The sequence below is a fragment of the Microcaecilia unicolor genome, chromosome 11, assembly GCF_901765095.1.
Source record: "Microcaecilia unicolor chromosome 11, aMicUni1.1, whole genome shotgun sequence".
Classification (NCBI taxonomy): domain Eukaryota; kingdom Metazoa; phylum Chordata; class Amphibia; order Gymnophiona; family Siphonopidae; genus Microcaecilia; species Microcaecilia unicolor.
Genome location: NC_044041.1, coordinates 112022711 through 112037172, shown reverse-complemented (window position 1 = coordinate 112037172; position 14462 = coordinate 112022711). Strand labels below are relative to the sequence as shown.

Below are 14462 nucleotides of genomic sequence, written 5' to 3'. Positions count from 1 at the left end.
CCACCCTGTTTCTGGGCAATAAGAAAAGAAATACAGTGGTGGAAATAAGTATTTGATCCCTTGCTGATTTTGTAAGTTTGCCCACTGACAAAGACATGAGCAGCCCATAATTGAAGGGTAGGTTATTAGTAACAGTGAGAGATAGCACATCACAAATTAAATCCGGAAAATCACATTGTGGAAAGTATATGAATTTATTTGCATTCTGCAGAGGGAAATAAGTATTTAATCCCTCTGGCAAACAAGACCTAATACTTGGTGGCAAAACCCTTGTTGGCAAGCACAGCGGTCAGACGTCTTCTGTAGTTGATGATGAGGTTTGCACACATGTCAGGAGGAATTTTGGTCCACTCCTCTTTGCAGATCATCTCTAAATCATTAAGAGTTCTGGGCTGTCGCTTGGCAACTCGCAGCTTCAGCTCCCTCCATAAGTTTTCAATGGGATTAAGGTCTGGTGACTGGCTAGGCCACTCCATGACCCTAATGTGCTTCTTCCTGAGCCACTCCTTTGTTGCCTTGGCTGTATGTTTTGGGTCATTGTCGTGCTGGAAGACCCAGCCACGACCCATTTTTAAGGCCCTGGCGGAGGGAAGGAGGTTGTCACTCAGAATTGTACGGTACATGGCCCCATCCATTCTCCCATTGATGCGGTGAAGTAGTCCTGTGCCCTTAGCAGAGAAACACCCCCAAAACATAACATTTCCACCTCCATGCTTGACAGTGGGGACGGTGTTCTTTGGGTCATAGGCAGCATTTCTCTTCCTCCAAACACGGCGAGTTGAGTTCATGCCAAAGAGCTCAATTTTTGTCTCATCTGACCACAGCACCTTCTCCCAATCACTCTCGGCATCATCCAGGTGTTCACTGGCAAACTTCAGACGGGCCGTCACATGTGCCTTCCGGAGCAGGGAGACCTTGCGGGCACTGCAGGATTGCAATCCGTTATGTCGTAATGTGTTACCAATGGTTTTAGTGGTGACAGTGGTCCCAGCTGCCTTGAGATCATTGACAAGTTCCCCCCTTGTAGTTGTAGGCTGATTTCTAACCTTCCTCATGATCAAGGATACCCCACGAGGTGAGATTTTGCGTGGAGCCCCAGATCTTTGTCGATTGACAGTCATTTTGTACTTCTTCCATTTTCTTACTATGGCACCAACAGTTGTCTCCTTCTCGCCCAGCGTCTTACTGATGGTTTTGTAGCCCATTCCAGCCTTGTGCAGGTGTATGAACTTGTCCCTGACATCCTTAGACAGCTCCTTGCTCTTGGCCATTTTGTAGAGGTTAGAGTCTGACTGATTCACTGAGTCTGTGGACAGGTGTCTTTCATACAGGTGACCATTGCCGACAGCTGTCTGTCATGCAGGTAACGAGTTGATTTGGAGCATCTACCTGGTCTGTAGGGGCCAGATCTCTTACTGGTTGGTGGGGGATCAAATACTTATTTCCCTCTGCAGAATGCAAATAAATTCATATACTTTCCACAATGTGATTTTCCGGATTTAATTTGTGATGTGCTATCTCTCACTGTTACCAATAACCTACCCTTCAATTATGGGCTGCTCATGTCTTTGTCAGTGGGCAAACTTACAAAATCAGCAAGGGATCAAATACTTATTTCCACCACTGTATAAGCCAAAATGAACAACAAAAACATTTCATAAACAAATAGCTGTGATCCCTAACATGCTGCAGGCTGATATTCAAAGTGATTTAAGCAGGCAGGAGAGGCCTATCCAAACCTGAGGAGTTGGGGGTTGGGGGGATGTTCTCCGGGATGTCACAGGCTTGGAGGAAGGGAAGAAGAAGGGGGCTGTTTCAGGGGGCAATAGGGGTCTCAGAGGGCTAAAAAAAAATGTGTTAAATATTTATGTTTGTGCCGGTTGATATTCAGCCAGGGCCCGTGTAATTGTCTTATGAGGGTCCTGGCTGAATATTGGCCAGGACCCACATAAGCTCTGGCAGCTAGTAGCTGAACTATTAGCCCCGGATGTTCAGTGTCGGGGCCTGCACATGACCCGGCACTGAATATCCAGGGTTAACCAGCCACAGTCAGCGTTTAAAAAAACCCCCAAAAAACACTGACTGCCACTGGCTGAATATTATCCTCCTTATTTTTAAAGAGGGCTAGTGCTTGACTTAGATGTCTCAGTTTCATGAGCCTCGAGTTTGGTGAACTAGGCACCTAAAATTGAAGCTCCTAATTTCATTTTTGCTATTGAGTTGCCTGAATATAGATGTTTCCTTAACGCCCTCTCCTCAGCACATTAGTTCAGAACCTATGAGTTGTGCCTGTCGGCCAGCAGATGGAGACAAAGAAGAAAAGAAATCACGTGTTTTGCCAAATAAGGGCACCATAGAACTTTAGATGCTCAGTATTTTTCCATCTCCACTGGAAGGTGATGGGTAGATTGGACAGCTTCTGACCCAGTTGGAGAACTGGGTGTCAGTTGAGCAAAGGGGTACCTCATTTGTTGTATCAAGCTCCAAAACAAAAAACAGGATACATAGCAAATGTAATCCGATCTGGTGCAGAGATGATACTCGGAGGAGTCCAAGTTCTTCTCCCTATCTCGTCTCTTTTCCCTTGTTCACTGCTGTTTTCTTCCTTCCTCCAAAACGGGTTTAAGTATTTGAATGGGAAGTTGCTTCCTCAGCTCAAGATATCAGCAGAATTCTGCAGAAACAGGTGGGAGTATGCACCCATACTGCGAGGAGGGATGATATCCTTTCTTTGGCCACTGATGAAGGAGCTTAGGTTAGAGGCTGATTATTCAGACCAGTAGATTTTTTTTTTTCAGAGCAGTAGTGTTTCCTACTGGCTTAGCCCACATGTGTGAGATAATTTACCAAGTGTGCTTCAGGATGCAGCCCTTAGTGAGAAGGGATAACTCGAGGAGTCTGATCTGAGTCATCCCCCACCCCACACAAACACACTGTTTTTTTTCCCCTTCAACAGGATTTTCTAGCATTTAAATCTAAAGCCAAGACTAGAGCCTTGAGCAAATCTGTATTTTTTGGTATGTTGTTGTAGATGAGGTCTTCCACCAGCAGAGTGAGTAGCAGGGGGTATCTTTTAATATGGCTGGCCCGAGGCTGCTTGGATTGCAGCTATCTTCTTTTGCCTGCGGGAGTAGAGTCCTGAATGACGTTTCAGCCACATCCATGGGCTCACGTAGTAGAGTGGCCTGCATGGCTGAGGAGATTCTCAGGGTATGTTTCAAAGGAGAACCCTGGCAGACAGTGGTCTTTTGATCCCAGCAGCCTCTATTTGAGTGCCAACTATGAAACAAGCCAAGAGCCAATAAACTGGCTACCTTTTGGGCAATTTGGTTTTTTGGGTTTTTTTTTTTGTAATAAGTGGACTTGCAAACCCATGGATCATGGGTATAAGCATGGGAAAAGTAACTGTGGTCTCTGAGTCTTTACCAGAGCAGACTGGCTGCCTGCTTTCATTGCTAATTTTAAATAATTTCTTAGTAGTCTGATGGGAATACCTGGGAGTGGGGATTTCATTCTCTTTGGAGTTTGAGAGGACTTTCTCAAGTCCTTTTTATTTTAGTGCTTTGAGGGCACTCATAGAATAAAAATATTCCCTTTCCACTTCAAACACTAGATTCCTGAAGGGGTAGCAAGTGAAGGTCCTGAGCATCACTGAATGTTCCTTGGTAAATTCTCTAGTGCCTAGAGTTGGATCTCTGTCGGAGGAGCGTGTGCACAGGGCTACTAAGAGACTGAGCCAGGCCTGGGGCAGGGCTGCTGACGCCCCCCCCTAGATCGCCCCCCAGATCATCGCCGCTCATGCCCCCTCCCCCCTGGATGGCCGCTGCCGCAATTGAGATACCTTGGGGCTGCTGGAGATCCCAAGGCTCCGCCAGCGGAAGAATCCAGCACTGCTCCACTCCATACCTGCCCTGCCCCTGTGACTGTTTTTTTCTCTTGCCGCTCATGCTCGGAGAGAGAGACCCCGGTGCCAGGCCCCCCTTGGAGGCCGGGCCTGGGGAATTTTGCCCCTCCCCCCTCAGCAGCCCTGCATGTGCACTTGGTGTGCATAAGGACTGGCCCTTCACTAGTCTCACTCTTGTGGCGAGTAGAGCTTCCTTTGCTTAATTCCTACACTCTAGGGTTTTTGAGCATGACGATTTTATCTCAGTGGGGGAACCCACCACAGAGAAGATATGAGAGCTTGTAAAACCTTCCATTTTAATCAAGCCATTCAGACTCTAATTTAAATGCAGTGAGCTTCTCCACAAACAGACCTGCTCTCTATTTTTGGTACCCAAGTGTCTGCTCTCTATTTTTGGTAACCAAGTAGGTGGGGAACAATTAATCTGCCTGAAAGGGGATAACTAAGTTACAATGGTTTTCACAGGGACCATCATAACAGGAGAAAGGGCTCTCTATCCCAGTAGATTGTAATATTCCTAGCTGGAATTCTTCTGGAAGCAGACTTTTTATCTCTCCCCTAACTCTTAAATGACAGAGTGCAGTGCTAATGTTCTAATGCTTGCATTTGTCCAGGCACAGCACTGTTGAATAATTTGAGGAATCAGTTCATTCTGAGCATCAGGACATGCCATATGACCTCTGTGATTTCTTGTGACTTCTGCAGGAGGTGGGCCACTAATAGCTTCAGCCATTCCCCTTTTATGGCTTAGAAAAGGGGACTGCGGTTTCCTTTCCCAAATTCATCTTAGCGGACTTCATGCAAAAGCAAAATGCTCTCCAAGAAAGATCTGGGAACCCTAATATCTTGGAGTCCAAGCCTTATAGTTCCTGAGACAAGACCAAGCCTTTGGCATGACTGTCTTAAAGTTAAAATCGATTGCACAAAGGTTGAAGGTACAAACTGGGCTATTGCAACTTGTAGTAATGTGAGTGAAGGCGGGCTGTGGAGCCAGGTAAGACAAACTGGACAAAGCAAACGTAGAGGGTACCACAAAGTGCAACCAGCCAAAAGATTAGAGTCAAAGTCCTTTAATCAAAGCACCAGTGACCGGACCCGACACAGTCCATGTTTTGGCAAAAAGATGCTTGCTTCAGGGGTCACAGTGAAACTTTCCCAGTAAAATAAAAGGACAGGGAAGTCTGGTGCAAAGCAATAAAACAGCAAACAAATCCAGCGATGAGGATGTGCAGATGCAGTAACACAGTTAAATCCAACAGCAAGTTATGGTGAAAGCAAATAATATTTATTGAAGGTATCTTGTAAGGGCTTCTGTTCACAAGAAGGGATGGAGCAATACTCAAAGCTAATTCTGTAACTATAACAGTGTCCTTAGGTGGCCTGCTCCTGTAGAGCCACAGCATACTCTGACTGGTCTCTGACTTGGTCCTTAGATCCAGAGTTATCAGCACAGTCTCTTGCAAGTACGCAAGGCTGGCCTGAAGCCAACCAAGTGAAAACACAAACTCTTCAAGGTTCCAAGTTGAACTTGGCCTGTCTGAACATAGGGGTTACAGTTTCTCAGCTTCAGGGTGGAGGCACCTGTGGTGGGCATCACTGCTTCCCTCTGGGCCTCTTTAACCTAGCTCTGGCCCAGCCTTTTATACTTCCTGGACCATGCCCTCCTGGCTTTTCCCCTCTCTTGTCACTCACCCCTTGGGCAGGATTATAGGGTTTTAAGGTGGCTGTGACACTGTGAGGAAATATCCTTGAGAGAAAGAAGCTGTCTCCTATAGACTCCCTCACACAGCTGTTACCACTTTATCCAGTTTGCAGTTGCAACAGCCATCCTTGTAGAATGGTAGTAAAGCAGGCAATAAAAGATCTTGAGGCTCCGTTGTTACAAGGAGGTCTTGGGGCTTCTTTCTTCCCAGGGATGGACAGGTGGCTACCTCTCTGCCTACATCCATCATGAACAATGAAACTGCTTCCAAAATTATCTGAATAATTGAATATACACCTATTACTTCAAAATTGAAACCTTGATCAGCAATAGTGACCATGTGGCCAGGACAGTAGCCTTGCAAGTCAAATGGCTTTACTATTTGTTTCTTTTGAGCCATCACATTTCTTTTTGGTTGACTGCCGCATTTCCTTTGGGCTTGAGAAACTGTTCCCAAAGCATTCTTTGAGAAAGTTTTATTGGTTGCACCTTTATTTGCCAAGACGGATTCAGAGGGCATCCATTTTGTATATCTGTTTGGGTTTTTTTTGAGCCATTGTTCTGTAAGATACTGAAGAAATGGCAGCCCAAGTACTACCCTTCTTCCAATCTCTTGGCTTTGTGGTCAATCTCACCTAAGGCAGATTAGTTTCCTGTCAAGGCCTATACTTCTTAGGTGAGAGATACATCATCAAGTCATATACGTTTTTCTTTGTGCTCAGGGAGTATCCCAATTTAATTCTACATCTGGTGGCTTCTGGATCCTCGGTCATGGGACTAGATAGATACAAGTACTGGAATCAATGGCAGCATCCATAAATGTAACTCATAGCCTTCGGCGCACATGAAGTCCCTTACAGAGTTTTGTTCTCTTGTTCTTTTGGCCTGGAGGAAAAGTCTATAGTCTGCAATTGAGACAGACATGGGAAAGCAACTGCTTGCCCTGGGATTGGTAGCATGGAGTGTTGCCACAATGGACCTAGTATGGCTACTCAAAAAAAAAAAAATCTTGTTGGTCACTACACTCCTAGAATAACAAGTGTAATCTTCCCTTGGAATTCCTAGCATAGTGCATATGATGAAATAGCTTTAGTTCAGCATTTTATTCCAAGATGTCAGCCTTGAAGCTTGAAACTCCCATTTGGATAATAATAACGTCAAATACCAGCCTGTTGGTGCTTTCTATCAGGATCAGGTGGCAAAAGGAGCTTGGTCTCAATAGTATCATAGTCTCTGGAGGTTTCCATAGTTTGTCTACTGCTACAGGGTTTCCACTTTCCTCTTCATGGAAAACTACTACTACTACTACTTGACATTTCTAGAGCGCTACTAGGGTTACGCAGCGCTGTACAGTTTAACAAAAAAGGACAGTCCCTGCTCTAAGGAGCTTATAATCTAAAGGACGAAATGACAAGTTGGGGCAGTCTAGATTTCTTGAATAGAGGTATATTGGTTAGGTGCCAAAGGCAACATTGAAAAGGTGGGCTTTGAGCAAGGATTTGAAGATGGGCAGGGAGGGGGCCTGGCGTATGGGCTCAGGGAGTTCATTCCAAGCATGGGGTGAGGCAAGGCAGAATGGGCGGAGCCTGGAGTTGGCGGTGGTGGCGAAGGGTACTGAAAGGAGGGATGGATCCTCAGGAGCTTAGTCAAGATCGGGAGGCGGGGCTGGTGGTTGGGAGGCGGGGATAGTGCTGGGCAGACTTATACGGTCTGTGCCAGAGCCGGTGGTGGGAAGCGGGACTGGTGGTTGGGAGGCGGGGATAGTGCTGGACAGACTTGTACGGTCTGTGCCAGAGCCGGTGGTTGGGAGGCAGGGCTGGTGGTTGGGAGGCGAGGATAGTGCTGGGCAGACTTATACGGTCTGTGCCAGAGCCGGTGGTTGGGAGGCGGGGATAGTGCTGGGCAGACTTATATGGTCTGTGCCCTGAAGAGCACAATTACAAATCAAAGTAGGGTATACACAAAAAGTAGCAAATATGAGTAATCTTGTTGGGCAGGTCTTTTTCTGCCGTCATCTACTATGTTACTATGTTACTATTTGTCTTGAGAGTGGAGGTTACGGGTAGGAACGTAAGGGGAGATGAGGGTAGAGAGGTAAGGAGGGGCTGCAGATTGAGTGCATTTGTAGGTTAGTAGGAGAAGCTTGAACTGTATGCGGTACCTGATCGGAAGCCAGTGAAGTGATTTGAGGAGAGGGGTGATGTGAGTATATCGGTCCAGGCAGAAGATAAGACGTGCAGCAGAGTTCTGAATGAACTGAAGGGGGGATAGATGGCAAAGTGGGAGGCCAGTGAGAAGTAGGTTGCAGTAGTCAAGGCGAGAGGTGATGAGAGAGTGGATGAGAGTTTGGGTGGTGTGTTCGGAGAGGAAGGGGCAAATTTTGCTGATGTTATAGAGAAAGAAGCGACAGGTCTTTGCTGTCTGCTGGATATGGGCAGAGAAGGAGAGGGAGGAGTCGAAGATGACTCCGAGGTTGCGGGCAGATGAGACGGGGAGGATGAGGGTGTTATCGACTGAAATAGAGAGTGGAGGGAGAGGAGAAGTGGGTTTGGGTGGAAAGACAATGAGCTCGGTCTTAGCCATGTTCAGTTTTAGGTGGTGGTTGGACATCCAGGCAGTAAAGTACTGAGGGTGTTTTCTTCCTAAGAGCTTACTGCTGTGGATTAACTCAACAAATAAGGTGTGAGAAGCATTTTCTTCTTCTGTCTACAGTGCCTATTGCCAGAATATAAAACATTCAAGCAGAATTTGTTCAACAGTCACCGTCTCAATCTGGAGGAATGGCTCCTGCCTCCTGCTGCCTTTTGCACCCATGACAATTACGCTTTAGAAATGATAAGTAGTAGTAGTAGTAGTATTCTAGACCTTATGGCAATGAGGACCAACAGCGAGTTTCCACACTTTTTCACTTATCAGAAATAGACTAGTTCTGAAGGTCTGTAACTGCTTCTGTGGTCCTAGATTCATGGAAAACTGTGGTATGTATTCCATTTGATTCCTATGTTAGGTTGGGTGCTTCAGAGGTTCACATCTCTGTCTCCACCACAGTTTTCTTATGAGACAGAACTAAACATAGAGGTTTTAGTTAGTCGAATTAATCTGTCTAAGACATCTCAACACCTGCACACTTCCCAGTAGAAGAGATTCTGCTGCAAAAACTAATCTGTCTCCATTTTTCTATTAGGGTTTAGCTCTTGAGCAGTTGCAATTCAATTGCTGTAGTTTTCAAGAAGCATGTCTTTGCCATGATTTTCTTAGTCTCAGAACTGGCCTTCTTGCTTTAGAGTACTTGAGAATGTGACAAATCTTGACAAGTGGAGGCAGTTCTCTCTGTTGAATCTTTCACTCGCATCTTTCTTTTGTTCAGGTGGGAATTCAAGTAGAAATAGTTTGGGGATTCTTAAGTACAAGTTGCAACTTTGCCATGCCTTCGAGGCTGTCTGAAAGGTTCTCTTGAGTATTTCGTCCACATGCAGTATGCCTTCTGTAAGGTAGGACATGATGGTAGTCATTTTAGAAGAGCTTTTCATGTTTGAGACATGCATAAACTGGTACTTAGACCTAGGCAGATGTGTTAAGGCAACTTTCCTTAAAGGAAAGTAAAACTGAAAAGATCTCTCTGATAGACAACTGTGACATAAAAAGAACTTGAGCAGAAAAGGGTATATAAACATCTAGGAGAAGAAAAAAGTGCAAAAAATACATCGCAAGATATACACTGTCTCACAGAGATATCTACTGAGTATCAATGTAACGGCAAGGTGAGCAACCAAAGCATAATTGAGAACATATCTACAAACAATCTGAATTCTAGGGTAATACAAGGATTAAGTAGTAAGTTTAAAACAAATTGGAGAAACTCAACTTGTAATTAAACTCTGGAATTTGTTGTCTATATCTATGTTAAAGAACATAAGAATAGCCATACTGGGTCGGTCAGACCAATGGTCCATCTAGCCCAGTATCCTGCTTCCAACAGTGGCCAATCCAGGTCACAAGTACCTGGCAGAAACCCAATTAGTAGCACCATTCCATGCTACCAATCCTGGGGCAAGCAATGACTTCCCCCATATCCATCTCAATAACAGACTATGGGCTTTTCCATCAGGAACTTGTCCAAACCTTTTTTAAACCCAGATACGCTAACCACGGTTACCATATCCTCCGGCAGCAAGTTCCAGAGCTTAACTATTCTTTGAGTGAAAAAATATTTCCTCCTATTTGTTTTTAAAGCATTTCCATGTAATTTCATTGAGTGTCCCCTTGTCTTTGTACTTTTTGAAAGAGTAACAAATCTATTCATTTCTACTTGTTCTACAACACTCAGGATTTTGTAGACCTGAATCATATCTCCTTTCAGCCATCTCTTTTCTAAGCTGAAGAGCCCTAGTCTCTCTTCTTTGAACCTTTTCTAATTCCACTATATCGTTTTTGAGATACAGTGACCAGAATTAAACGCAATACTCAAGGTGAGGTCGCACCATGGAGAGATATAGAGGCATTATAGTATTCTTGATTTTATTTAGTAATTGATGTACCGCCCAATCAGTAGCCTTTCTGAGTGGTTTACTTATAAAATACCATAGCAAGGAAAGAAATACAATAATGATAGGAGAACAGAAAAAACATAACTAAAAAGAACAACAAACTGATAACAACAAAGAAGCTGTGACTCTCTCCTGCTGTCCGTGGACATGCCAAGGCGGGAGGCCAGGAAATAACCCTTTAGGGTTTTTCGAAAGCATCCCTAAACAAAAACGTTTTTAGATTTCTTTTTAAATACTTCCAAGGACTGCTCTAATTTGAAAGAAGTTGGAAGAGCATTCCAAAGGATGGTTCTGAAGCACAAAAAACTTTCACTCTAATAGTGTCCAAAGTAATAATGTGAAAAGATGGAATTATCAATACATTTTGTTGAATGGAACACAAGGTTCTAGTAGGAACATAGGGGATCCGAAGGCGTGACAAATACTCTGGAAAACCTGAGCAAAGAACTTTATAAACCAGAAGGATAACCTTGAATGATGTCCTGTGGCGAACTGGTTGTCAAAGAATGTGGTAAAAGCAGTTAGCTTAGCAGGGTTTAAAAAAGGTTTGGACAAGTTCCTACGAGAAAAGTCCATAAGCCATTATTAAAATGTACTTGGGAAAATTCACTGGAATAAGCAGCATATTATCTGTTTACTCTTTTGGCATCTTGCCAGGTACTTGTGACCTGGATTGGTCACTGTTGAAAACCGCATACTGGGCTTGATGGATCTTCGCTCTGACCCAGTATGGCAATTCTTATGTTCTTACCCTATTGCAGATTTTTGTATCATGTGCAAAGAAGTAAACCTTACCAGCTAACTGTTCCACAATATCACAAAAATGTTTTAAAAAGAGCAGGTCCAAGAATCATTGGTGAACCTACGGGTTAAGATTTGTCATGAGATCTAGAAACATATAGCTCCGAGTAAGATATGAGTGCAAGGAAACAGGAACATTTCACATTCTCCCCGATCAAGTAAACATCTTCTGAGAACATTTGCTTGAGCATTCTATATTCCATTTACAGGCATTGTTGATGATGGTAGAAGACCATCTCCACCAAAGAAGCAGAACGTGCACCTTCCTGGCCACTGCAAGATTGTCACGATTTTTTGCCTGTTGACGGTAGCAACTACAGTTGCTATGGTAGCAAACATCCTTACTGGTCTTCTAAGAAGATGAGATCCAAAGCATAAAGGGCTAGATGAACTGATGGTGCACTAGTCCTGGCAGATCCTGATTAGTTAAGCAAACATAGCTGGGAATTATTTATATGAGGCATATCCGGTGTCTCCATTGGCTTCCTGTTCATTTTCGCATTGTGTTTAAAATCTTATGTCTGACACATAAAGCATATTACTTAGAGGTTCCATTTTACTTGCTATCCTTAACTATTCCCCCTACACACCCTCTCGATCCCTTCGCTCTTCTGATTCTAACTGTCTGGTCCTACCTGGTCCCAAGCAGGCCTACTATTAATGACCTTCCTAAATTTATTTGTGCAGAGCAGTCCCATAAAAAATTCAAGGTTTTATTAAAGACACATTTTTTTACCATTTCCTTTGTACTTGAGACCAGAGATGATTGATCTGATCTATTGCCTGTATTATTCAGTTTGCAATACCATGATTACTCTGTGTGTTTGGCTCTCTCCTATCTTTTAATTATTGGTGTTCTTGTTCATACTCTCATGTTTGTGTGTTCTTCAATGAAAATGCTATCCAAATGGCAGCCACCAGGCTTACCCTTTGGAATAGATTGGACAACTGAAACCAACTGTTCTATGAGTAGACGACACTAGTAGCTGTGGGAATGTGGTGACAGGTGAGAAAGTAGAGAGCTTTGTAACAGTCAAATGCATAGGAAACTTACAGAATTAAATATATGGATTCTGCCATTGACCTCATCACCTGCAATTAGTCACATGCCTGAGGCTCCTCCTGGTGCAAAGCAGCCGGATTTTGGTTTGATTTTGAATAATCTCTTCTACCAAAGGAAGATTATCCTTGTCTTGATTACAAACTTCACCCTCAAATACTGTAGTTCTTGAGAGAGAGAGCTAGCCTTCTCTTGGAAAGGTGGAACACTCAGCATAGGGATTGCATAACGAAAAGGAACTAGGCTTTCATCTCTTCCTGTTTTGTTCAGTACTGGTCCAAAATAGCTAGTTCAGCAGGTCCATTACCTTTGTAAATGCATTTGTAAATAATGAAAATTACAATATAAAATAATCATAATTATTTTTTTATTACCAACTATTGTTGGTTGTTTTCAATATTTTTTAAAAATTTATTGTCTATTAACCCTAACATTTACTTCCTTAATCAAGGGAGGCCCTTTAAAATTGTCAGCGTAGGGGCCACAATACATATAAAACTGACCTTGTCCTGGGGCATAATTTGGGTGGAGCTAGGGTGGAGTTGCAATATACATCACAGTAGCCCAAGGAGGTTTAATAACAGGAGATGGCATGAGCCTATCTGGCCCATTATGTGGGCTGAAGCCAGTAGTCAGAGCTTGTCACCCTATCAATTTCATTGTTTTGGGTGTACCAAGATGGTGGCTGCATTGGGGAGAATTAAAACCTCTTTGGGTGAACTGGGTGGGGACTGGCTTCAGCCTTGTGACATCATGCTGTCTCCTGTTATCAAATCACCTTCCAAATCACCTTGGCATATCCAGACTCAGTATTTTGGATTGGTCCTTCCATGTCTACCCTCTCCCCCAATCTAGGGTTACCATATGGCTCCAGAAAAAAGGATAGATTGAGGCAGTCCGAATTTTACTTCTATTGAAAGTAATGGAAGTAAAACCCAGGTCCCAGACTGGCTTAATCTGTCCTCCTTTTTCTGAAGACATATGTTAACCCTACCCCAATCTTCCCAGAGATATTGTTTTTAAATTGCAGGTTTTTCACCTATCCTGCATCCAACGTTTCTCCCCTCTCTCCTTCGCGGCATCCCAGCATCAACCCTCCTGTCTCTGAAACCCATCCCTCCCCAATGTACCTTACAGGTGTCCCCAGCACCTGCAGTGATTCATTTTTGCTGCCTGCACTGGCCCTGCAGGAAATGGGCAATGATGTCAACAAGGGCAAGAATGCGGCACATGGAAGCCTGCGGGGATGGCGCAAGCAGCAAAACTGAATCGCAGGCACCGGGGACGCCTGCAAGGTACACTGGGGAGAGATGGGGTTCAGAGACAAGAGGGCAGATGCCAGGACACCATGGAGGAAAGAGGGGAGAGATCAGTGTAGTGCTGCCGCTGGGTGGGCCTGAGCCAAGGTGGGCCTGTGCCCACCCAGGCCCACCCATAGCTATGCCACTGAGGTACATGTGTATTTTATAAAATATATGGGTACATGCAGAGAATACATTCATGCATTTACTCCTTTGGAGCAGGTGTAAATTTATGCATGATCATTTGCATGCTAATAGGACTGTTTCTGGGAGCCTGTTATATAAAATTTCTCCCTACATTGCTAGCTTTTTGTATTTCTATGCATGCATATATATGATTTGGTATGTTGGAGGTATGCATGCATGTGGTTGTGTTTGTACATATAGGTGCATATGGGGAATGTACTTGCAGGGGGAGGCAGGAGGCAGTGGAGGATGCGGTAAATGGTAATTCTGCTGACTCCTATGGTTCTGCTCTTGCTGTAGATAGAAAGGCTGCAAACAGACCTGAGCCAGGAGAGAGAAAACACCCAGAGAGCTGAGGAGCTGGGCTCCAACCTGCTAGCAGAGAAAGAGAGATTACAGCATACTCTGCAGACGCTGCAGGAACAGGCCAGCCATGAGGTGAGTCTCTACCCTTCTGAAGCTAAGGCCTAGACCCCCAGAGCTGTGACTGAAGTGAGAGCCTTTAATTTGGGGGTTGGATGAGGGGTATTTGCTCTGAGACAGTAAGCAATGAAATTTAATTTAATTTGGATTTTAATTCTACTTATCAATGACACAGTCTATGTCCAATGTGGATTACAATAATAAAACAATATAAAATTACAGTATAAATTACACTGAAACCTCCATACTGTAACAGACATACAATCCTCTAACCTCCCTCCACACCATGAACAGGGTACATAATTCAATTCCAAGAATATCCAACCACCTTCCCTTCGCTTACTCAATGTTAAATAACAGTCATCCCAAAAATAAAATAAAACCCCTATGAAATAACATACATATATAGTCACATACACTTAATTATCTAAATTCCCACTCCAGGGTACATAAAATTCATTTCCTATGAATGCCCAGCCACCCTCCCTTTAACTGCCCAATGTTCAATAGCAATCACACCCCAAAATATGAGAAAACA

General features: G+C 43.9%; 1 protein-coding gene across 1 annotated transcript in view; it reads left to right on the top strand.

Annotated features, from left to right (window-relative positions):
- Window positions 1-14462, top strand: part of CCDC88B (coiled-coil domain containing 88B) — a 98653-nt gene that overhangs the window by 66418 nt on the left and 17773 nt on the right. The window contains exon 14 of the mRNA XM_030219306.1: window positions 13802-13939. Coding sequence (XP_030075166.1) covers window positions 13802-13939 — 138 coding nt within the window. The remainder of the gene's footprint in view (window positions 1-13801; window positions 13940-14462) is intronic.